The sequence below is a fragment of the Pelodiscus sinensis genome, chromosome 5, assembly GCF_052426305.1.
Source record: "Pelodiscus sinensis isolate ZL-2025 chromosome 5, ASM5242630v1, whole genome shotgun sequence".
Classification (NCBI taxonomy): Eukaryota; Metazoa; Chordata; order Testudines; family Trionychidae; genus Pelodiscus; species Pelodiscus sinensis.
The window spans coordinates 44,241,515-44,267,419 of NC_143056.1; the positions used below are offsets into that span (position 1 = coordinate 44,241,515).

The following is a 25,905-nucleotide window of genomic DNA, read 5'->3' on the forward strand; positions in this document are numbered from 1 at the left end:
GAGCAGTCCTGTGGCACATTAGAGACCAACAAATATATTATATCATGAGCTTTTGTGGCTAAAACTCACTTCACCCATGAAATCTCGTGATACATTTGTTATTCTGTAAGGGGCCACAAGACTGCGTGTTGTTTTTAAAGGTATAGACTAACACAGCTACCCCTCTGAGTCTTAAAATCAGTGAGATTAAATTTGTACAGTGGTGGAACACTTACCTTAAAGGTACAAAAATTCCATATAATAATTGTCTCAAATATATTTAGTGCGGTTGAGGGCTCTCTCAGCAAGATGACCGCTTTCATCTGTGATCTTTTCCCAATCAGTTTGTCCAACCACAAAACCAATGGCCCTCTTCCTATCTGCATCTTTCTTTTCTTCTAGGTCTGCCCACCTCACCTATGAAAAACATAGTATCAATAGGACAGCCATTCAAGAATAAACACTTGAATACAAGTATGTCTTTCTCACAGACTAGCATACAAGGAAAAATCTTCATTTTCAGTCTAAAATTGAAGACTAAAGATCATTCTCTGAAGGGAAACAACAGAAGGCCCACCAATTACATCATTTAAAAGTGGGGAAGAATTTTGCCCTGACTGGAAGATAAGTGAGATGTTTAAGCCTTTTCCTTTTTAACACTAATAATTCTGTGATTCAGAGCATAGTAGCATAGTAGCTGCATTTATTCCCCTTTCTAAGGCTTAGAAGAGGAAGAGTATGGCTGGATGCCTAATGCTCATAGAAAACAAGAGGAAGATAAGAGACCACTAGAAAGTATTCTGTGTAGAAGGACTAAGCGATACCAGAGGAAAGCCACAAAACACAAAGTGATTCTGGAAGGAAGGATTACATAGACTTACTTCTCAATGTTTAGTACTGTAGTGTATGCAAATCAGTATTCTCTTAGTCCCAAATGAAGTGGAAATGAGAACACAGTACTACAATGTTGAGCTACCATTTTAAAATCTTTCTCTACATCTACCTTGTAAACTTCATTACATATTAGAGACATTTAAAACTAGACTGACAAACTACAGTAGGAAACATTCCTGCACTGTCTGAAGGAGAGTCACAATAAATAGTTATTTTCTATCTTTGGCTTTTATGGCACATTCCTGGATGAACCTTTGCACTATTTCACTTACTGTGCTAAGTTGACCATAAATGCATTTATGTTCTGTCCCACCCTGACAACTGCAACTTCCTCCTCCAAGACTTCTTAATGTCACTCACATTCCTCACCTTTGTTCAGACCTCTGCAGTCACCTTCTTATCCACACATACGTGTATAAATGGAATGGGGAGGGAAATGAGGAAGAGGTCATAAAAGCAATTAATTGAAGGGTTGTAACCATGGAATCAGGTAGGAAGAGTGATGAGAAGGCAAGAGAAACAGTATCTGCAGGCAACTCAGGGTATGTTCACAAAGTAATTACACATCCCCAAGCTAGGTGACTTGAGCTTGCAGGGCTTGGGCTGCAGGGCTGTTTCACTACTGTTTTCACTTCCAGCTTGGGATGAATCCCAAACTCTAGTATCCTGCAAGGTGAGAGGGTCCCAGAACTCCTGAGCCGAAAAATCTACAAAGCAATGTAATAGTAACATAGCCTGAGCCCCATAATCCCATGTCAATTAACACAGGCTAGCCTTGGATTTTTCTTTGCTGTGCAGACATACCTTCAGGAACAAATAGTTTCTCCACCCTACCCTCTGATCCCAGTTCCTGCAGGCTCATTGGTCCCCAATGACTATGCCTCACTTACTAGCCCAGTTTCCCAACCTACTTAGTTTAATATCCTCATTCTGCTAACCCAATGTTCCAGTGAAGAATTTTATATTTATTTCTATTACCACTAATTTTGTATAAATGTTTATATTTAGAAAAATATAATGTTAATAATTGTTAAAAAAAAAGCTTAGTAAGTAAGTAGGGGCCCCAGGGAGAGCGATGAGTCAGCCATAGTCAAATCCTATTAACCTCCGTAGATCACTTATAGTTTATGAGCAGGTGGTCTACTGGAATAGAGCTGTTGTCTGTTAGACCAGCGTTTTCCAAAGTGTGGTCTGTGGCCCAGTACTGGTCCTTAGAAAAAAAAATACCGATCCTTAGAAAAATTACTGCGCACAATCCTATTAATTTGTGTGACGGGGTAGCTGCACCCCGCACTGCTGAGTGCGGCAGCGTGGCCCTCTTGGGAGAGACCCCGGCGCTGTGGCGTCTCTGCTGCGCATGCTCCTGGGCAGCGGGGCTAGATCCGGCAGGCGCTAGGACCCAGGAGAAGGCCGGGCACCATGCACACTGACACAGAACACCTGGTGCCGGACGCAGCTGAGGGAGCCGGTACTGGCTGATAAAGCGGCCAGGATTGGGGCCGGGGGGAGGGGCAGAACAACCCACCGGGAGCAGTGTGCACCAACACAGAATGCCTTGTGCCAGATGCAGCCAGGTGAGCCAGCACCAGCCAATAAAGCGGGGGAGAGGAGGACCACACACACACAACCCTCTAGACAAGTAGGGCCAGTGACAATTTATTTGCATATTCATTATTTGCTTAAGGAATATGCAAATATGCAAATACATGTTATCAAGTCCTCCAAAAGTTTGTGAATGGATTTACTGGTCCCCAGTATCAAAAAGATTGGGAACCACTGTGTTAGACCATAGGACATACAACAAAATAAACCTCGGTTCCTCTTCTCCAATCTTTTTTTTCCTCTGCACAAACCTACACTGAGTACCACTCTCCTGCTAACCTGGTTCACAACCACAAACTAACTATCCCATATCTCCCCATTCTCACTGGCCATCAACCACTGTTATCTTCCTGCCAAAAACTCCGTAATACTCCCACTCCTCCAGGTGCACTAGCCAAAACTAATCCCCTCCATCTGTCTATCTACACTTAAAAAAAAAATCAAAGACACTCTCCACAAAAATTAGCTCAGAGTAAAGGTTGCTTAATTGCATTTTCTATTAACATGATCTTTAAAAATTAAGGATATTGCTAGAAAGGTCAAAGTTAACATCCACACCAACCTCATCTTACATCTTATCATCCAACACCATTACAAACTCTTTGGCTGTGTCTACACTGGCCACTTATTCCGGAAAATCAGCCGCTTTTCCGGAATAACTTGCCAGCTGTTTACACTGGCCCCTTGAATTTCTGGAAAAGCACTGACGATCTACTGTAAAATCATCAGTGCTTTTCTGGAAAAACTATGCTGCTCCCGTTCGGGCAAAGTCCTTTTCCAGAAAACTGTTCCGGAAAAGGGCCAGTGTAGACAGCACAGATTTCTTTTCCGCAAAAAAGCCCCGATTGCAAAAATGACGATCGGGGCTTTTTTGCGGAAAAGCGCGTCTACATTGACACGGACGCTTTTCCGGAAAAGCATCCTGCCAATGTAGACACGCTTTTTTCGGAAATATTTATAACGGAAAACTTCCGTTTTAAGCATTTCCAGAAAATCATGCCGGTGTAGACGTAGCCTTTCAGTTTTAACATACAACAGCATACACAACTGGTTCCTCCCATTTCCTCTGAACTGCACAACCTGCACCTCAACCTCTTATTTTCCATGCACAATTAATCCATTATGATTACACCAGGGGTGTCCAAACTTTTTTCAAAGAGGGCCAGATTTGATGAAGTGAACATGCGTGAGGGCCGACCATTTTGCCTGACATTCTTTGAACCATTAAAATTAAATGCAAATTAACTATTTTATGCAAAGTTTATTGCAAACGGCATACTTTTCATTTCGTCACATGGATGACAAATCTAAACAGGTGTTAAATCACTCTGCCTTTCGTATCTGAAGGCCAGATGAAAAAAAAATCCAAGAAGCTGAAATATATGTCAGGAACATTGTAAAGTACATTACATATTATTGGTAATAAAGGTTGTCTGTCAACTTTTAAGTTCAAAAAATATAACAGGAACATAACACCAAGTATACATGTTGTGTCCAAATATATTTATAACTGATTTAGACCAACTGACATTAACTGAGATTTTACAATGTATTCATCTCAATACATATGGATTCGTTGGGGGCCATAAAAGATAGACATTGCCAAATTACCTGTGGGGCCGTATTAAATCGGAACACGGGCCGCAATTGGCCTGCGGGCCGGATTTTGGACATGCCTGGATTACACACTATTGGGAATTTAGATGACTATTGCAGAGATTAGAGTTTGGGTTATTGAATGTATGTTGGAATAAAAGAGAGTCTGTTATGGAGTGGAGGACTCAAACTATAATCTATTGATGTTTAGGGGGTAAGACAAGTTGGTTGAATATAGATGTAAATGACTTTTCTGGCGGTTTCCTCGATTTTTAGTGACAGTCTAAATGTAATTAAGAAACTTTAGCTCTAACATACCCAATGTAATGGTAGATTATTATTTTAAGTGATGCTCAAAATGCCAATTGGTACATTTTTGTCTCCATGAATTTTTATTTTCCATTCACAGCAGTATTTCAAGCAGTAGATAAAGGATACATTTTTATTTATATATATTCTACTTTTCCAAAGAAAATTACTCAAATTGAACCAGCCCTGAATTTTAGGACACATGAAGTTATCTCTTCTATCCCATTTAATCGAACATAAATCATACAGATAAAACCCATTTTATTTTCCTCTTTTCTCATATACAATACACAGTACAAACTTTGTAGCCTATTTTCTCAGAACCTGCACTATATACTATACCATTTGTCCCTTCACAAAACATGCCCACAGAATATTTATCTCTATAGTATCCTTTGAAAATCTGCATCATAACAGACCATTTCCTTAAAAACAGTGTATCATTTTCCTAAATATCAAAATCTGTGATTTACGCTGTTAATCTTTACTATCTTCAATGCCTCATATTATCATATCAAATCTGCATGTGTCTGGAAGACCATATTCTCAAGAATAGTTTGCTCTGGTATATAATGGGATAATGAAATGGAATAGTAAGTTCACCATGTATGCAGGCAAACTGAATGGTTCAAATTATGTTCCACAGAGAGAATGATATAGGAGTCCCTTAGAGATAGTAAGCAACAGTGGAGTTTATTACCCTCTTCTTGCCCGGTTCCGAAGCTCGTGTATCATAGTCATCTGGAAGCTGAAGATAATCCTCCATTCTGCTGGCAATTGCTTCCCAGTCACGTTTCCTCTTTGTGCCTGTCCGCAGGCCATCCAACTTGTCTGAGAACAAACACAGAGCCTCAGCATTAAAGGAGAAAACTTGTGTAATAAGCACACACACAAGATGAGAAGGGGAATGCTTTCAAAAGAATGAGTGTGTTACACATCCAGATTCTGTTGAGGAGTGGAATGACCTCTAGTGTGTTTCAACTTCTAACGACTGACACAGATTTCCATCTTTCATATTAATTTTTCATATCAGTAACACTCAGTATTGTTTGTATAAGGGAGGAAAATGTATCTTCCTGGAAGTTCACAAGATTTAGTGTCCATGCTCAGCAGTCAATAACAAAGCTGCTGGAAGCTGTTGGCAGAATGGCAGTCCCATCTATTCTGCAGTTTAACACAATAGTAATGCCACACATTATCTTCCAGCATTGGGTTTAATACTGTGTCAAACATAGCATAATATGCAATATCAGGAATTTAGTGTCCATCATTGTTAAACCTATTATGGACTGTACATAAAGCAGTTTTTGAAGAACGGTTTCTACTGAACAGAAAATCCCAAGACTGCAGAAAGACTTGGAATTTATTATTCATGGTGTGAGAGGTCACACTAGAAGTTTGTCCAAAAGTCACTTTTTTCTTCTGTTGCTTGCTGAACCAGAGTGACCAGGCTGAGAGAGGAGGTGAAACAAGAGGACATTTATTGAGTTATAAGAACTTCCTCTTTTTGGCCACTTATTCAAAGCAGATTGTTAGTAGTAATCAAAGTAAAAGGTTAAGGATTAGCAGGTGTTAAGATATGAAACTGGCTTTACAGAGCTAAAAATAATTCTACTACTGTTTCTTCCATTGGTGTTTACTCACTGGTTCATAATGTCATGTAGTTAAGTTTTCTGCCCTATATTTTAAACAGTTTCTACAATCACTGCCACATAGTATATGTAGAGTGATTTTTTAGTTATTTAGTGTTCTCCGCGAACTGTTGCCAGTGATGCCACTGAAACTAGCTCAGAAGTCACCATTATTATGAAATTAGCCAAGGGGAGATCTTTGAAATTAATCAAATACAAAGCAGCCTATTTGCTTGGCAACAGAAAAGGATAGTCTAAAAATGTTCATCCAAAGAATTTCAGTATGTAGATGAATTTTATTTAAAATGGCAAAAAGCAGAATAGTACTGGAGATCATGTATGATCAAAAACAATGGTGACTTGTGTAGACTTCAGTAAAACTTAACATGATAAATGGACAAAGTAATCCCTTTCTCATTCAAATCTAGAATTTTCAAGAATCCATATGTCACATTTACTTAGGACAGAGTCAAATCTTTCATCTGCACAAGCAAAGCATTTTCAAATTCCCTCCCTAATGACACTACAGTTAAAAATTAACACAAAATAGCTGTAATCTGCTTTCTTGGATTGCTAATAGTTACTCAGAATAAAAGAAGCCAAATATGTCAAATTTGTGATTATAATGCCATAGAGACTTACCATCTCCTTTCAGAAGAGACACTAGGCATGGGAAATTCCTTTATATTGCTCCAGCAGTAAAGGTACTTCCCAAGCCCATCTAGTATTATTCACAAACTATACAACACAGACACTGCTATCATAAGGGTCTAAAGAATAAAAGGCACTGAAAAGGAGAGCAGTGCACATATTTAAGAGTATATAAAAGCTGGATTAATGGAGATGTCCAGGACCCCGGTGATAAGGCAATCATATCAACACTTTCCCACTGCGAATCAGGATGTTCTGATTCAAAGTGTGAGTAGCAAGCACACCTGATCACCAGCATGAAAGCAATAATTCTCACACTTTGCCTGTGTATGACCGTGAGTCACAAATTGGCAAATGAAAGTTTTTCAATACTCAAATGTTAAAAGGTGAGTTAAGGACTGCAACATCAGTTTGAATTATCCTTTGTTTAAGGACTACATTATCTCAGTATAGAGTATGTTTTAAAATGTAATCCCCTTTTATGTTTGAAGTTGGCTGCCCTTCCAGGGAGATTTGCTTCCATTCATTACATAGTACTTCAAAGTATGTCCAGAAATGCCCCAGAGAAGACACACCATGAAGCATTTTCAAAGTCATATTGCACTATTCCTCGGCACAAACACAGAAGAGTTTCTTATTATGAGACAAAGTTTCACTTTGTAATACGGAGCACACAATGGTAATTATTGAAGGAAATGGTTATTTAGCATCCAATTCTCAAGTGTTAATAATTCTACCATTTAGAGTTTTAAAAATTTCAAAGTAGCAGTATCGTTAAAATCTGTGAAACTTCTTAAAAACTCACCTTTAGTACTTTAATTTTAACAACACCTGTAATTAAACTAAGAACTTTTTGTTTTTCAACACTGGCACACTTCACCTTCAAAAAAGTCATAGTTTTCACATTTTTACATAACTGATCGTAGCCTGAGTGAAATGTTATTTGCATTTTAGAATAAAGCTTTCCAGTGCAGATTAAACTTCAGAGATTGTGAAGATAGTTTCTTCTTCTGTGAGGTCTGAACTTTGCACTATTTCACCATGCTTTTAAAAATTATACTTCAGTCAAGACAACAAGCATTAGCCCATTTCTGTAAGCTGTAAATGGAAGAACTTGCTGCACAAATACAGTAGAGCTAATTGACATAGTAGTTATATTTTAAATGTATGAAAAATGGGCAGCGGTATGCAGACTCTCAATATTCAGAAGACAAATGTACCATCCCTCCCAGAATAAATATTAACTAGAGCAGGAACTCAGAGGCAAGGCAATTTTTATATGCTTAATGACTGTCACAAGTATGTTCAGGAAAAGCTCAACATTTCAAACATTCTTCATGACACATTGCAGCCAGTAAAATTCTGTTGTACCTTACCTGTAACAAAATTTATAAATAAAGATAGAAAGCACAACAGAATTTGTAGCTACCAAGGCAGTTGGGCTGACAGATTCACTGGGCCTCTACGGATCAGGGGAGAGGTTCTGTGCCCTGGAAGGGGTGGAGCTTTTGGTGGAAGGGGCGGAGCTTTCGGTGGAAGGGGCGGAGCTTACGGTAGAGGGGGTGGAGCTTCATGCAGAAGGCTCACCAAGCATTACCCTGGAAATCCTAGGATACATCAGATATAACATTCTTAAGGCCCAAAATGCAATGTTTTTAATCACAGTTTTAACTGACAATGTCTGCATTTATAAAGCAATCTTCTAAGAAACAGCATCCACTGCAATAAGATTTAGAGCTCTTTGTAGAAACTGGATACCTGTTTTAAGTCCATTTTGTTTATTCTACAGCTTTTGTAAAATTCCGATTTATTAGTAGAGGGGGTAGTTAAATCAAAACAGGGATAAATTCAATCTGTTTCCGCAGTGAAACCTCTTTAGCAACCTGACGTGGTGATTATGTAAATATTGGTGTCCTGTCTGTTAGCCGAGTTCCTGATGAGAGCTAGTTACAAGAAATATGTATAGCTGATGTCAAGATCAACGGCTAATACAGACATTTTGTTAGGAATTTAACTCTGCATTTTATTATACATTTATTTGTATATATATGGGTTAAATGCAGATGATCCTATATGACTTTTATAGTTTGGCTTTATGACTCAGAAAGCATATTATAAAAAATTATTTTGCTTCTATTTTAATTATTGAGATTTAACAATTAAGGGGGAGATTTTAAGAGTTCTCTTTGTTCATTTCTGCTGCAGCCATACACAGTTTTGCTAGGAATGCTACACAAAGAATGTTATATATTTAAAAGAGTTTAATTGTTCTATGTATCATTATATTTTGGACTTTTGTGTTTGATACGTGTAAAATGTGTGTAACTGAGGACTTTTGGGGGGGTAAAAATGTTAGTTATGTGTAACGTGACACTTCTGTTCCTCTTATGCACATTTAATGAAAAACAATAGTTATTTAGAGTATAAGACAATAACCAACAGCTTTGAATTTTTTTAACAATAGAGTATTTTACACTATTATTTCCAAAGCTACATTTCTTAAAACTTACCATGGCAAGCCCTAAGAAATAAGCTTAACAACGGACCACAGTAGTGAACTCTACAGCAAGAGCCCATACAACCTCAGAACGAGCTTCTTGTTTATCTGCTTAGCTATTTGATGGGCCACAGATATTGGTTAAAGGCTCATTCAGCAGTGCTGAGTGTACAAGGAAGTCTCAGTGTTCCATCAGGATTTCAATGGCTGAGCAACAGAACATGGTAGCAGAAGAGATGCTGCAGCAAAGCAGTTGAACAGCACAAGACAAAATTCCATTTATGTAAATAGTGCCAGTTCCACGTTACAGTCAGAGTTTGAAAACAAGAATATAAAGGAATATATCCCATACTCAGACTCACAGTTCAGACGGTTAGGCAGTTATATGTAGTGAACTTTTTCTTTGAAATGTATACTACATATCCCCTTTCAGATATATATTATCATAAAAGTGACTGAAAGTGATACTTTTACCCATGTTAATTCAAAGATCCTATTTTAATACCACTGCTGATTTTGATGGAAATATTGGTTATATGAAAATACTGGATATAACAGATAACATCTTGCAACACAACAACATTAATGAGAATGGAGGAGTTAAAATAATCTCCTTCTATTCCAGAAAGGTCCATTATGAATCCTATAAAAAGTGTCGCACAACTCCCAAGGATTTTCATTTGAACAGCTAACATTAATTTATATATAGAGATCTTTTAAAGGAAGTGATTATGACTGGATCATTGAGAACCAGGTTCAGAGCACAGAGCTTATGCTACCTAGTCACATTACAGTTTTGGAAGGCTATCCAGCACTGTTCCCAACTAAACATTTCTGTAAGAAAAAACAGTCTCTCCCTGATTATTAAATTCACCATATTCTCCTGTAGGCTCAAAAAAAAAGTACACATAAAAAAGAAGCATATAATAAAAGAAGGTAAAATATTTATGTTTGTAACCCCTCTATGATGCCTTAATAAAACCGAATGAACACACAAGAATTAGGATACACCAACCGTTCCTTCAGCCAGCATGACACCCATGTTTACAAGACAGACACTTTTTGAGTTGATAATTTAGACTTAATAAAAAATTTATGCAGCACAAATAAATGTAGTATAATGTGAATGGATTCTGTTGCCTGTTTACAATATAGAGGAAGAATGAAATATTGCATTTTTTTCTTATTAAACAAACTACTTTCTTTGAACATGTGGATGAGCATTAGTATGGAAATGTGTGCTCCCTGTCAAAGTGTATAAAACCGCCATGGTTAGGAACATTAGAATATCTAATATCTTTTTACTTGAAAGAGAAATGTCTTGTAGATTCACATACACATTTATGAAATCATTACAAGCCATTTGGTCTTTGGCAGGGAGGCACAGCACAAATAAGCAAATTAAAGTTCTATACATACCATCAGATACCAAATATAGAAAACAGGAAAAAAGAGATACCCACCTAGCTTTGCCTCAGAAGTGTCCATCTCCCATTTGCTTTTCGGAATGTAACCCTAAATCATACACAGAGAGAAGCTCGAAGGATTAGAGACACACACACACACGCATATCACTTTTGAACTGGAAAAAGCATTATAATGGGAGCTTAAAACATTTCTTTTGGTATAGTGCAATTCACTGTTAGCAACTATGGGAAACCAAATTACTATATACTTCAGAATTTCTATATCCATTTTAATATTCAGTGCTTTTATCAGCTCTCGTGCACTGCTATAAGAGTGCTGCTTCTGCAAACACAGAACAAATTTAACAGATAACAATAGTCCTTAAACTGTGTGCAAAGTTACTACATTATATTGTCCTAAGTGGCATATGTTCTGTAACATCAATTATCAGGTGTTGAGAATATTCAATGCACTACAAATACAACTGCAAATAAAAATTTGATATGCGCTTAAGAATGTGTTTCCAGAACAAGTCACCACAACCAGACTTCACACTAAATATTCTTATTAAAGGAATGAACAAAAGCATTTACTATGCTAAGTCAACTTAGAATGGGCTCAGACATTAAATGGTGAATACTTTTATAAAAAAGTTTGCTAGTTTAAACTAGTTAGATTTTGTTGAATCATGAGATAGAAACACTAAAAAAGTTGCTCATTGAAAAACAGCAAATTTATCATAGTTCAAACATTACTTATAATAAAATATAACTATTGCATCCATAAGGAAAAGAAACTTTATATGTAAAACAATATTCATCTACTTTATTACACATTATTCTATATTAAATTATGCAAGTATCCACTTGATTATTCTCTTATATTTCCATTTTACAGCACTTGCTTAGTGATGATTTAGTTATATTATTTGTCTATGCTCTCTCATATATTCCAATTTCAGCTGCTTAAATTGTTGCTACACTAATGATTCTATGCAGTCATATTAAAAACCAACATATTGAAACAGATCTTGTATAAGAAACTAGTTATAAGTATTATTCTCTCTAGAAAGGAGTAAGCACCCCTATGAACAGATTTCAGCAAGAGATTAGCCTCAATCCTTGGATCAATTTCATTACACTAACTCCACTTCTACTCTCTTTATAGGCATTCTCTATAGATATTAGGGTTTGCTGCAGGGGTGGGCAAAAGCCTCCCAGTGGGCTGCATCTGGCCTGCCGAGGGCTTTGATCCAGTCCACAAAGCAGTTCCAGACTCTGCCCTCCTAGTGCATTTCCTGGGACCCAGAGACACGCAAGCCCTTTCAACAGTTTCTATTTAAAGGGCTTGCGTCTTCCCCACGGCTGCCAGGCAACTTGTTGCCCGACATGCCCAGGGAAGGCATGAGTCCTTTAAATGGAAGCAATTGAAAGGGCTCTAGCATAGCATCCCAGTTTCCCAGGCAACGCTCTTGCAGGAAGGCCAGGAGCAGCAAGCCCTTTAAATAGTAGTAACTGAAAGGGCTCTTGGCTCCCATCTCCTGCTAATGTGATGCCTGGGAGCTGCAGGGGAGGCGCAAACCCTTTCAATTCCTGCTATTAAAAGATCCGCCCCTTCCATTCAAGGCCCCTCCCCTTCCATCCAAGGCCCCACCCTTTCCAAGACAGCCCGTAACCATTTAAAAAATTATTACCCACCCTTGGTATACTGGCACTATACAGGCTGACTACTGTATTAGAGTATATAATTCCTGAGAGACATGTTGCTGTTGTATATATTGTATTTACACCACATCATGACTCTTCCAATGTTTGTATATAATTCTAAATTGTATCCAGTAGTAGTTTCAACATTTTAAGAATGATTTTTAGTTTAACTACAGATTACGTACTTTAACTTGCAAGTAGTTTTTTTAATCAAATATATATTTAGTAGGAACTAAGTCATCTATGTTATAATATTATACTGTAATGAACACGTATACTTACATCAAAAAATTTTACTGAGTTGTGCATTAAAACCTGTTCCAAAACGTATCTACTACTAGAACATTGCATTTTTTAGAACACTCTGCTAATTGCATTAATTTTACTAATACGCTGAGAACACTGAATTAAATATGTCAATACTTCATACCATCAAGCACACAAAATAGTTTTTTTTTCTGAACTATACAAAGAATCCAATAGAATCAATATATCAACATATGAGTGACTATGACTGAAGGGTGACCAACTAGTAAGTGTGAAAAAACAGGACAGGGAGGGAGATAATAGGCACCTATATAAAACAAAAGTCCCAAATATCAGACCATCCATATAAAATTGGGGGACTCTATATGATGGTGATTTAAATGTCCTGTGTACTGAATCTGTACCATATCCTCCTCCTTTACTTAGGATAAAAGATGATTCAGATGTAACCTTTTGGTGCAAAACACTCTCTTAGGGACATTTGCCAGTTGGTAGGAGTTTCTGACCCCTCCTTCTCCAAGGGCAAAATGGAGGTGTAACAAATGAATGCAAGAACTCCCACCAACTGCTTTCAAAAAGACAACAGATGTCAAAGACAGTGCACTGTTCCACCTTTTTGTATTAGTCTGGCATGCCTCTCTGACATTGGCCACCTCAGAGTAGCCACAATGAACTACAGTAGATAACTCTTGGCTGCTTTTTCTCTTGTGTTTCTGAATGAAAGATATATTTATATGTGGACTGCTTTTAATTAATAATTTGTTCAATTTTAACATCTCCAGGCTTTTTCCTTGATTTATACAACTCAAATCTGTCGTTATTTGTACTGCAAAATAGAAACACACACATACACTTTTTACAAGGTGCTACAGAAAACTAAAGGCACTACTGTTTGTTTTAGGTATGGCCCATTTCCAGGCAATCCAGGCACTGTTCTTGCAAACAGTGTCTTTAGATGGAAATCTTGATCACACTTTATTCAGACTTATTCTCCCTGCCACAGGATAACTTAATAAAGAGAATAAATGAGTCATATCAATAGGAAAAAAAGTTTATTAATATCTACTCTGCCTAAGCAGATTTTTTCTTTAACTTTTATATTTCCTTTCTCTTCTAGAGTCCATTAGTGTTGTCCCCATGTCATCAGGAAAAAGGCCTCAGTGTTGCTCAGAATCACTGTTACCTTTTTCTTTATTGCAATTTTTCTCTTTGTTAATGGAAGACAGGATTTGGCATGTACAATTCTCATCAAGCATTGAGTAGGTACAGCTCCAAGAAGTTACATTTATTTAATAAATCATCATGGCCTTTTAAATATTTAGCTAAGCTTATTTTAAATAATAGCTAAGCTTAAAGCCCACTCTCCAGGTTTCAGTTATTTGAATGATATATCTTCTCAAGAGTGATTAATCAGCTATTATTAGCAACTAAAGACAGTGCACTTTGGCAAAAATAATATGCTTCTTCCCTAACCTTTCTAAGAGGTAAGTATACCATTAAATGGTGTCAGACATTACTTAAGTCAAGAAGAGTTCGTAAGACAAGTGCAATTTTAAGTAAGCTAAACTACAATAAATCCTGTTCCCATCACATTGTTTCTGCAGGTCTTCATACTTACACAGAGTACTCCGTATGTAACAGTACACATGCTTTTTCTCCCTCCCGCCCCCCCGAGAATTCTCAAACTTGAATTGTCTACAAAATCAGGCTCCAGTGGATTGTAGGTTATAGATGAGTGCTTGGAGTATAGTATCATGCTCTGTTGAGAATACTATTCCTATTCATAGTAAATATAGTCATGGATTTTTAAAAACCAATTAAGAAAAACAGATCAAGATTTAATACTAAAATCCTCTCAGTCATGCATAAGAAACCAATCAGGAATAACGTATGTATTAGTATTACATTCCTGGGAGTGGAGAGTTTTGGGATTTATAATAGTTAGACTCTATCTTAGTTATTTCAATAAAGTACACTTTGATGGAGATGGATGAGGTGTCTCCTACCAGTTCGCTTTCTTCTTCCTCTGCTGTATCTTTCTTGGACTCCTCTTTCTGATCTTCAATATTAGCATCAAAATCCTCCATTTCCACCTAGTCCAAAACACACACACACGGAATTATGCTACGCTGTTTGACTTATAAATATTACTTGCTTATCCAAAGAGTGCAGCATAGATGACAAACACTGAGAGAGAGAGAGAGAGAGAGAGAGAGAGAGAGAGAGAGAGAGAGAATGAATAGAATGAGGGGATTCATTCAGAAAATATATGGATGCAAAATACTGAGACTGACTCCATTTTTCTTCCCTAAAAAAAAAAGGTTTCATTTCAGATTCTATTCTTGCCACAGAAAAGAATGGGTAATTTGGTGAGCAGAAGTCATGACCTTCTCCTCTACAGATATGCTTTTGTGCTACTGGAGCCTGTAATAGTAAGGTATTCTCTCATTTTACACACACACAAATTCATATAAAAACCTGAAGTCTCCCATAGGATCCCAAGCATGCAACTTATATACCACTGGAAAATGCCCTCTCTACTTGCCAACATGTTTCTACTCAGCCTTTACCTTAGAGTAACAGAGTAAATGACAGATACCTTGGAAAAAACACACAGGAAGTATTATCACATGCAGGAATAATTTATGCACATATTCAATCTTGCTCATATAATTGATTATTTTTTGGGATCCATCTCTTTGCTGATGTTCACATATACATTAAGAAATATAAAACCCTTTCAGTGGGCATACAGCCATTAATGGAAGTTGAACGCCCACATTCAATCCCGAGTCTATACTCACAGTCTCTCTTCTTGACAGCTCAGGCTTTTGCTCTTCTTTTTTGAGATTATTAGTTTCAAGAGCATTATTATTTTTATACTGAAAAATAACTGTTGACCTTACAGTTTGTAAGGAACCTTGAGTAGACAAATTGCAAAGAATAAATTCTGTTTTCCTACTTTCACAATTCAGGAATTTCTAAGTCCACTATGAAAGCTGCTCTGACATCAGCATACAGTGAGCTGTACTCAAAATATAATGATCTGTGCACCAATCTAGGCCCAGATTTCAAGACTTATGAAAATATCTGACTAACAAGATTACAGCAATACAGCAAGCTAAAATGCCAAGGATGCATGACAAAGAAATTTCCCCTTGAAACACAGAGAACATGCTTTTCTCTCAAAACACTCCTCTTTAGCCATATAGTATGGATCCAGACATTTGTTTTCTGTGACGGTCTCTGGACTTCCCAAAGTCAGGGCTTGAAGAAATCAATGGGGTTTTAGCAAGCCCACAACGTTTTTCAAACTTATGAGCCCACTAATTAAATCAGTTGCACAGTTACAAAAATTCTGCAGGAATGCTCAGTTTCTTCAGAGAAGATAAAGGTACTCTATAACTGGTAGTCAACAGTCAGTGGAAGATACAATAGCTTTCACTTGTCTCTTAAGAACTGTGAGCCTGGTCTCCACAAATGCAGCAGTAAAATCCCTCAAGTTATTCTTGTCCCTGGGTGAGCTTTAACCATGTTTTGTTTGTACAGTGCTAAATATACTGTTGGTACTTAATAAATAATAACCACATTTCTCTTTTGCAAGTTACATTTTCAATATAAAACACAAATGCATACACACTCCACTTCATTCAAATAGAATGACACTCACCTCTTCTATAGCAGCATCCTGTAACAGAGAACGAATGTCCAAGCGCATCATGTGACGTGGTGCAGTCTCCCAGTGATCAGACATCTAACAAGAAACATACACATAAAGCACTTCCTACAATAGATTACACTGAAAAATTGGGTCTTTGATCAGCAGTGAACACTTATTTCTTGAATATAGTTATACTGTAACTATCCTACTGAAATAATCATAGGGAATATGGATCCATCTTCAAAAGAAGCAGGGATATATTTGTTCTAAATGAAAATGAGGGTTCACCAACATCAATGGACCTGAAAGCCCAAAGAAATGTAACTTCAGTAACCTTGTGACACCACTTCTATATATAGTTACCCTATTGATTTCTTTTAGCTTTCGGCCATGGATATTCCTCTTGGAACAAGTCTGGTTATCGGCACTCATCTCAGCTAAATATACCTAGAAAGAAAAAAAAATCAGAATTAGATACCATAAGTTTATAGAAAATTAATGTTAATATCTAAAGCAGTTTTCCACAGTGTGAATCTACATGTGAGTTGCATGCACAGAAGATGTATACACTGATACATGACTGAGCATTTAATACTAATCACCAGCAGGACTGACAGGAGGTTCCATTTAGTTTCATTTTCCTGAAGGAGGGTTTATTGTTTTAGAGGTACTAGTGAGTGTGAACAACTTCTGACATCATTACCTCAAAACCCTTGGTTTTTGCTGCACTCCAAAACTGCTCAAAATGCCGCACCCTGTCATTGATGGCATCCAGGATAATGAAAGGGAAGAAGCCATCATCCAAGGTCTTTTTGAAAGTCTTAAACATACTGGTGCGGTAGGTCTCTTCCATGTCAGCTTCATATTCATACTCCATCACCTAGGTCCAGGACAAAAAGCACGTCAGGAAAAAAGCAAAACAAGTTCTAAACTAGTTTTAGTTCAACTCCTGATATTACAATCACTGAGCATATAAGCAGAAAAAGCAAACTTCCCTATGCAAGTAGATTTCTGAAGAACTCACTCACAGATGATCTCTAATTTGGTTACACATAGAAATGGTTTGTTCAAAATACCACCGCTGCATCAAAACAGCGGTTTCAGCTCTCACAGTAATTTAATTCCCTTGTAACTAATTTAAAAATACACTTTTTCTTCCTTTCTTAAGCAAAAACCTAAGCTAACAGACATGAACTGAGTATACCTTCTTTTTCACTTTTTTCCCTGTATCTGGGTCTCTCTCCTCTTTCTCCACTTCAGTGATGAAATAGTCATCTAGGCTGAGAACTCTGGGTGCAGGCCCTCCACACTCAACTTCTTTGTCCTGGGAAGGAAACAACCAACAAATACAATTTCCATTCCACCATGTGGGCTCTTAGTATGCTCGGGGCACACTCCAGAAACCTGATCCACATTCAGTAAGAGAAAGAAGATTTTACTATCACCTGAAATTTAATACCTTTTTTCTTATCTCAGTCATCCCCCTGCCTTTCCCGCTAGTTCTGTAAGGGGATACCCAACCACCTGAAGACCTATAATTTAAAGTAATTAGAGACCAGATCCAAGATTGCTTCTTCCAAAGGACTGACTTAATATGATCTCCCCTTGTGCCCTGGACAAATAGAAAGGAAAAGAGAGAAGAAGTGTCCATATAAAGGCACATGCCTAGAGACATGCTGATGTTTTATAGTTGAGAGTCTGGCAACATACAGGAAAGGAGCTAGTTATGTACTTACCCGGATGAGCTTTGCTACATGTGTCTTTCCACTGCCAGGTAATCCTCTCATTATGATGACAATCTGATATAAAGACAGTATAAGAGAAAGATAATTGTTGGGCTGCATTCAACAGAACCCCTAAGCAGCATATCTATCAACCAGTGTGCTCTGGCTCACAATCTTCTATACTCATTAGGTACAGAATCACAAAACTGAGCCAGCAGTATGACATATTCCTTAAATTGTTTTTAGTCTCCTCAGTGATCAGAAGACACCTGTTGAAAATCTGGCCCTATAACAAAAGATTGAAGAGAATTTGTTTAAATAAAGTTAGTTGTATGAGCCTACCATAACTATACAATCCTCTGCTGACATATGTACACCAACTTTTTCTTCCCCTCCCTATACAGTACAGTATATGAACTGTACCCACCCGGATACCATAAAGTTAAGCACTACTCCCAGAAAAACTTCTGAAACAGATAAATATTGTTAGTTAATAGGAATTCTACTCTCACATTCCCAAAGGTTTAAATCTCAGTTGTATTCCATCTGATTGTGTTGTATTATTCCATTTGTACAATCACCAAAGCCTTCTTGGAGCTCCCCCAAAATTTCCCCCAAGATTTTTTTCCCCCAATATCTTTCCTGCAATCTTTACTTGGTCTATGTGAACACCAACATTAACAAGGTACATTTTAGATGTTCAATCTGCTCCCCCATTTGGGGATTTGCAAATTATTCAACAGCTTTAGATGGGCCAGGGGTTTGCTTCATAAACATGTATACTTCATATGTGGGAAATATTTCACAATATAGTCCCTTAACATTGCTTGTTGCCTTCAGAATGGATAGCATCTCCATGCTACTTACTCTTTCTGGCCTGCTGTCCCGTCCTGGTGGCTTCAAGATATCATCCACATTCTTAGACTCTGGTTTCCTCTCCACCCGGGGAGCAGGTGGTGGCTGGCGGGGTACTGATGGAGCAGAAATAGGCATCCTCTCCTCAGGGTAATTTCTCCTATCACCTACAAATTTCAGTAATTGCATATAATTATTTTCTTGGCTCACTGAAATAAAAAATATTAATCAGAAATCTCAGTTCACAGGATTCTAAAAGACCTCAGTGATTTCCAAGACAGTTTGCTTTAGCCTCAATATAAGGTCTGATTGATAGAGGAGAAGACAGACAGTCCCATTTAACCAATGCTATAAAAACAGAAAATCTGGACTGACAGAAATATGACCATATTTTTAAGAGGTAGAATGGCCTAGTCAAAGAAAAGCTAGACTGCAATACAATATTTTAGATCAAGTCTCAGCTTTTTTTTGCCAGCAATTTCCTCTGTGGCCTCGGTAAAATCACTTATTATCCCCATTTTACAGTTTACAAACACTTATCTACATTCCAGGGAAGTTCTGAGGTTTAATTGATATTATAAAATGCTCTGAATATGTAAATCTCCTATATAAGTGCTAAGCATCTTTAGTCAGTCCATATAAATAAGGAAAATTGACTGGTCTTTGTAATTTCTGTGATCAAGCATACACTGGTCTATGAAATTCATAATCCCGCAAAACAGGGAAAAAGTTAGATGCAATTAGGAATACCATAAGAAATCTTTTTTTTTTAATCCATACTACATAATGGTATAATAAATTCACAAAGCTTTCCAGGTGGTTCCAACAGTTCAGTTCTGCCTACCATTCAGGTGCTCAGATACCACTGCACTGAGTTTACTGTAAGTCAAGATGAACAGTTTGTCATTCTTAATAAATTAAACTGATCTGTAGAATTCTTGCTTATGAGAGGTGTGGAATCTCATAATCCCCTCCCTTTGACTCCTGAGAGCTGAAATCAAATCAGCAGAGCCCAAAGAATCCTGATTACTGCATGTTACATACAGAGGCTTGAAATAGTGATGCACTTTTAGTGTCAAGAGTCAGACTTTACAGATATCAATATGAAGTGATATCCATGGGATAACCTTTCCTCCAGGAGAAGGTCTTAAGGTACTGTGGGAGGGAAGAGATGAGCGACTGATGCCTCTCCCTGGGTCTGCACAGAGCTTGGCAGTGCGATGAGAAGCAGCTTCCCTGCCATTGCTGGAAGCATATGAAAGCCCCTCTTCAATATTGTAATTGGCTTGGGGCCCGGCAGCTGACCAATTGGCGGGCAGGTTGCTGCTGTGGCTCGCTTTAGGTGGAGGGGGCGGAGCTGGTGTTACCGCTCAGCTGCCACTTTGAAAAAATGTCCGGAAGGAGGTGCATCGGGGACCCGGAGGTAAGAGCAGGGGGGCAAGGGAATGAATGGGGGGGTTGGTCTGGGGGGGCTGGACCATTGGGGGCAAGTGGGTGGTAGGGGAGGATTGGGGAAAGCTGGACCGTTGGGGGGAGCACGTGGGGGGGCAGGATTGGGTGATCAAGATGAGGAGGCTGGATCATTGGGGGGAGGTTGGACTGTTGGGAACGAGTTGGGGGATGGCAGGATTGTGGGGAGGGGAGGCTGGACCGTTGGGGGCGAGTGGGGGGAAGGCAGGATTGTAGGTGGGGGGGAGTGGACCATTGGGGCAAGTGGAGGGAGGGCAGGATTACAGGGGGATGAAGAAAGTGGGGCTGGACAATCGTGCAGGGAGTGAGTGAGAAATGAAGCCCATGGCGGGGGTGGGGGGGGTGTCTCCTTTGAGGGTCACCTGCCCAAGGGGCAGCACTGGATGATGCTTGGTGGGTAAGAAATTAATCCAAGGTGGGGGGAGGGGGTGAGAGATGCAGTCCATGGGAGGGGCAGCTGGTCAAGGGGGTGGTGCTGGAGGAAGGGCTATAGAGGTGCCAGCAGGCTCAGGTAGTTGACTCATAGTTTCATCAAAAAAGATGGGAGAAGAGTTTGAGGTGTCACCCTGAAATCTCTCAGATTCAGCCCCATTGATTGAGGCACCCCTATATCAGCTGTTTGCAGAGAATTTGCAGACCCAGCATGCCTATCCCCCTACTTCCCTACCAAAAAACCATTAGCTTCTACAAGGATAATGAGCAAAAATACCACCTGATAGGAAGCAAAACATTGCACTATTGAAGAGGGGCCTCCATATGCTTCCAGCAATGGTGGGGAAACAAGCCATAGTGATTTGAGGGCTCTCCCTTCCACTGTGCTTTTAATGGCTCCAAGACTCATGACATGGGAAGAAAACAGAGACATAGTTTCTATTGTGACTTTTGTATCTAAGTTTGCCAAGTCAAATAGCTCTGATTCTCAACATTGCAATGCCTCTTTTTTGAGTCCGAGATTTTTCTTTATGCTGTAGTAGAAAAGCATGAGGGTCTACCATAATGTCCATATGTCAGGCACTGGCAGCTGCGGTGTGGCTGGAAGCTGTCAGGACCACCTTCTGTTTTTCTAAATTTTGTTCCTCCGGACGTCGGGTAAGTCCAGCTAGTACAACTACAGTAAACTTCCAATAATCCAGCACCTTTGGGATCCAGGGGGTGCCGGATTATCAGATATGCTGGAGTATCAGGAGGTACTCCAGAAGGGGGCTGTGAAGGGTCTGGGGGAGGAGGGGTCGGTAGGGAACAGCGCGATGTGGGGAGAACCCTCCGCCGTTTTGCAGGGAGGCGGGGAAAGTCCCGTGCAGCTGCCGACAACAGGCCAGCTGGGGCTGCAAGCGGTAGCGGCGACTTGGGGAAGCGGTGGGGCAGAGCAGCTGGGGTGCTGCCCTGCCCCCTGGTTTCCCCAAGTCTGCCGCTGCTGAAACTGTTGAGCGGCGGACTTGGGGAAATGGCGGGCAGAGCAGCAGGGGTGCTGTCTGGTTGGTCCCGCAGCACCGTCGCTCACCCCAGCTGCTCTGCTCCACAGCTTCCCCAAGTCTGCCACTTGTCAGTTTCAGCAGTGGTAGCGGCGTGGAGCAGAGCAGTTGGGGTACTGCTGGGCGCTGAGCAGGGGGGTGAGGGACAGCGCTGTGGGACCAACCCAGCAGCACACCGGCTGCTCTGCTCTGTGCCTCTTCCCCAAGTCCGCTTCTGGTCAGTTTCAGCAGCGACAGCAGCGGACTTGGGAAAGCGGTGCGAAGCAGCTCCAATTGTCCGGCTGACCGGAGCACTTCCGGGTTCCGGTTGGTGCCGGACTATCGGGAGTGCTGGACCACTGGATGCCGGACAATTGGAGTTTTACTGTATAAAGCTCCTCTTCTTGTATTCTATCTTCCTGGTTCCATTTTCCCTACATACTTATATTACTTTGGGGCTAAAGAACTATACCTCCAAACATGGAAGGTCCATGATCATAAGTTGGGCGATCAGGCTTTCGTTCGTATGATGGTCTTTCAAAGCCCCCTCGCCTTGAAGAGGGATGATCTTTTTTGTCACGGTAAGACTGAGTCCTTGAAGGTCCAGTTGGAGGTGCCCTGCCAGAAGAGAGCGCATTTTGTATAAGCTCTAGGATTTCAACTATAGAAGCAGTGTTCTGAATTCACAATCAGTATGTCCTTCCAGAAAAACTGACAATTAATAGCACTTAATACAGCATCAAACAAAGCGGATGTAACAATGATACAGCTCAGGGGTTGGCAATGTATGCACGCATGCCATACGTGGCGTATGAGACGATTATGACTGGCACGTGGCCCAGCCTGCGGGGCTGCATGGCTAGCAGCTGCCCTGTGTGCTGTGGTTAGAGCCGGGTCGTGGCAAGGCTGTCTCCGCCGGGGCAGTCTCATCATGGACCCAGTTCCTGCTCTGCAGCACTCTTATGACCCAACCAGCAGGACTATGTGGCCAACAGCTGCTTCAGGGGGTGGCTGGGCCATATGGCAGAGTGGGGCTGTTCTGGGAACAGCTAGGCGGCATGGGGGAGTGGGGCATCCTGAGCCAGCTGCCAGGGGTAGGCTAGAGCCGGGCTGGGATATGGTGGCCATGGGGAGGAGGGGAGCTTACTCTGGGTGAGTGAGGGTGAGAGCTGCCTAGGCTGCAGCTCCAGGGCTGGGCGGCAGTGGCCGCTGAGGGGGAGAGGAAAATGTGCCCTGCCCCAAATCCGTGTTGGCCCCTGGGCACCTGGGTTCCTGGCAGAAAGGTGAGGGCTCCATGGACCCCGCTCCTATCAGGGTAGAACACCCCAGGGTCCTCTCCTCAGCCACCCTGCCTCACCCATTTTCCTGAACACTCCATCCGCCCACACCACCCTGACCCCAGCCCATGCTGGCAATCCAGTATCATGCCCCCACAAGATTGGAGTCAGCACTGGCTTCCTGCAGGGGGTGGAGGGAGCCCCCAAGCTCTGCGACACATCCAGTTTCCAGGGAAGTGCGCATGTGCTGCTCCCTCCCCTCCCCTCTCCTCCCCTTCCCTCCCCATGGAAAAAGCTAGAGCGTAGCCTAGGGCAGGAGACCAAGCAGGGTGTGTGGTGGAGAGAGCCCTTCCCATGAGAGTGGCGTGGCCCAGGGTAGGAGAGTTAAATCTTGGTACGCCATTTCAGCTTGTCCTGTATTTCATACCTGTCCTCTCGAAGATGGCGTTCTTTCTCAAATCTCTCTCGATCATAGTCACCTGAGCCTCGGTCTCTGTGTGGTTCCCGCTCCCTTTTAAAATCTCGGTAATCTGTGTTTGTATTGCTTTGACGCTCAAAGTAAGACTCACGATCCCTCTCTCTACTGTAACGATCTCGCTGGCCTGGATGTTCTGAAAAGAGAAATCAGCACACTCTCTCCAGCATGGAACAATAGTCTAGTGGTCTCAGCTATCCAAAAGATGCATGCCTACCTTTCTCAAAGGATATCAAAATTAGCCAAGGAGTATATCTACCTTTTGGAAATGGCTGTCTCTCAGGAAGAGGTTCTGGACGCAGAGTTATTCTCTCCCCATAGGGGATTTGTTCAACTTTACTGGTAGTTATATCTGGTAAAGAAATTTGACAAGAAAATAATTAAGGACATTGTCGCTAATTGCATCCATCATCCACCTCCATCCCTAATTAACAGCAATAACATAGTAGCATTCAAAATTATTAGAGGCTAACTGGGCCTAAGTATATACAGTAAAACTCCAGTTCTCCGGCATCCAGTGGTCCGGCACTCCTGATAGTCCAGTACCACCTGGAACCTGCAAGTGCTCCAGGCAGCCGGACAATTGGAGCTGCTCTGCCCCAGGCTTCCCCGAGTCAGCCGCTGGTCAGTTTCAGCAGAGGCTGACTTGGGGACGCCTGGGGCAGAGCAGCTGAGATGCTGCCACGTTGGTCTCGCAGCACCGCCCCCCAATCCCTTCCACCCCACCCCGGAACCCTCAGAGCCCCCCCCTTCCAATAGTCCGTCATATCTGATAATCCGGCACCCCCTGGGTCCTAAAGGTGCCAGATTATCGGAAGTTTACTGTTTTAGTGAATGCCACATGAGAAATGTTTGTGCTACATTAATGTTAACTGAATAGCACTGAGAGAAACAAACAACTCACATGAGAAAAAGCTAGTTAATTTTTAAATGACAAATTTGAGGAACTGTTCCAGACTGAGGTTTCATTAGAGGTGGTTTTGGAACAAATTGATAAACAATAATAAATCACCAGAACTAGATGATATTCACCCACAAGTTATAAAGGAACTTAAATGTGAAATTGCAGAATTATTAACTGCAGTTTGTAGCCTATCATTTCAATCGGCTTCTGTACTAAATGACTGGAGACGGGGGATAAAAATAAATTATTTTTAAAAAATTATGAAAATATTTTAAAATTTAAATCAGATTTTTTATTATGTAGTCATCAAAATACTAAATTTCTCATTTAAAAGTAATAGTTACAGTTAAATTTTATCACAAACATTCTATACCTACACTTAGCGTCTCATAAAAATAAATTAATGGATCTAGTCTGTGCAGCCCTAACAACCAGCTCTTTTTTCTTGAAAGTTCTGGGCTTTCAATTCCTGCTTCTAAACAGACTAACATGTACAAAGACAGACACAGGTGGGATAGGACTATTTTTTTCTGTACTTATGTAGTGGTGGTGGACCTGGGCCAAGCACAGCAGAGTTAGTTAAGACACTGTCTAAAGACAGACACACAATATATAGGAAAGGATGGAGGCAGCACAGAAAAGAACAGTGGAGTGGACTGGAAAGAAAAAGGGAAAACATTATTCAGCACACACACAGCTTCTCATATGCCCCTACACTTTTGCCACATGGCTTCTGGGCATAAGAGAGACCCTATCTGGGAATATTTTGAATACATTTGTTCCCAGGGTAAAAAAGGAAAAAGTGTCAAGTGTAAGCAGTGCAAGAATATAATGCAGGGTTTACCTGCAAGAATGAAACGCCATAAGAAAAAACTGCTTATTGGGAGAAAATTATGTGGATGAAGATATGGCTATGTCTGAAGAACTGTGCATATCAACTTTGTAATGCATCATTCTTCGAGACTCTCTCTATGACTTTTAGTACAAGTGTGATTTAACAATAAAATTTCCATGCTGCTTACTATGTCACTAGAAAAAAGTTTAGCTGATGTTTATGGCTTGTTTAATTAGTTAACTAGGTTTAGAATCCATCACCCAAGTATACAATGAGAAAGCTGCAGAAAGAGAAATACAGAGTTCCTACTCTGTCATTTTTAAATTGTATATTACATAAATACATGCCTCTGATTTTGGAACATCATGGTCACAGACCATAATGGTGATGCCACAAGTCTGTTCCCTATTTTACTTCAGCGTAACTCAGTTTTCCCAAAGGAACCCCATACTATATTGTTTTCAATGGGCTTACTCCAAAATTAAGAGCACTCTAAACACAGTCAGTCTTATCTTTTTTGGGACCTTGGAACCAGATCTGCATCAAAATGGCACTGGGAATGGGGAAGACAAGAGCAAGTTGTAGAAGTCTTAAGAACACCATACAGTTAGTGTTCTGAGGACTTGTCTGTTAGTTAATCAAATTTGAAATAAAAAAAAAAAAGGTTTTAAGGACAGCTGTCAGCCAGCAATTCATGAGACTGCTGCAATTGGA

General features: G+C 40.2%; 1 protein-coding gene across 2 annotated transcripts in view; it reads right to left on the reverse strand.

Moving 5' to 3' along the window:
• The window catches only part of YLPM1 (YLP motif containing 1), a 92,198-nt gene that overhangs the window by 27,357 nt on the left and 38,936 nt on the right, over positions 1-25,905 (reverse strand). Inside the window, exons 8-20 of one of the 2 annotated variants that reach the window (XM_014570825.4) lie at positions 23,712-23,804; positions 23,405-23,588; positions 22,173-22,318; positions 18,792-18,946; positions 17,937-17,999; positions 17,405-17,524; positions 16,904-17,080; positions 16,564-16,647; positions 16,210-16,293; positions 14,546-14,632; positions 10,623-10,674; positions 5,081-5,211; positions 216-396 (exon numbers count right to left, since the gene is read on the reverse strand). In XM_014570825.4, the coding sequence (XP_014426311.3) occupies positions 250-396; positions 5,081-5,211; positions 10,623-10,674; positions 14,546-14,632; positions 16,210-16,293; positions 16,564-16,647; positions 16,904-17,080; positions 17,405-17,524; positions 17,937-17,999; positions 18,792-18,946; positions 22,173-22,318; positions 23,405-23,588; positions 23,712-23,804 (1,523 nt within the window). In that variant the 3' untranslated portion in view covers positions 216-249. Of the gene's footprint in view, positions 1-215; positions 397-5,080; positions 5,212-10,622; positions 10,675-14,545; positions 14,633-16,209; positions 16,294-16,563; positions 16,648-16,903; positions 17,081-17,404; positions 17,525-17,936; positions 18,000-18,791; positions 18,947-22,172; positions 22,319-23,404; positions 23,589-23,711; positions 23,805-25,905 lie in introns of those variants that run through there. The other variant, XM_075926867.2, reaches the window with a different exon arrangement.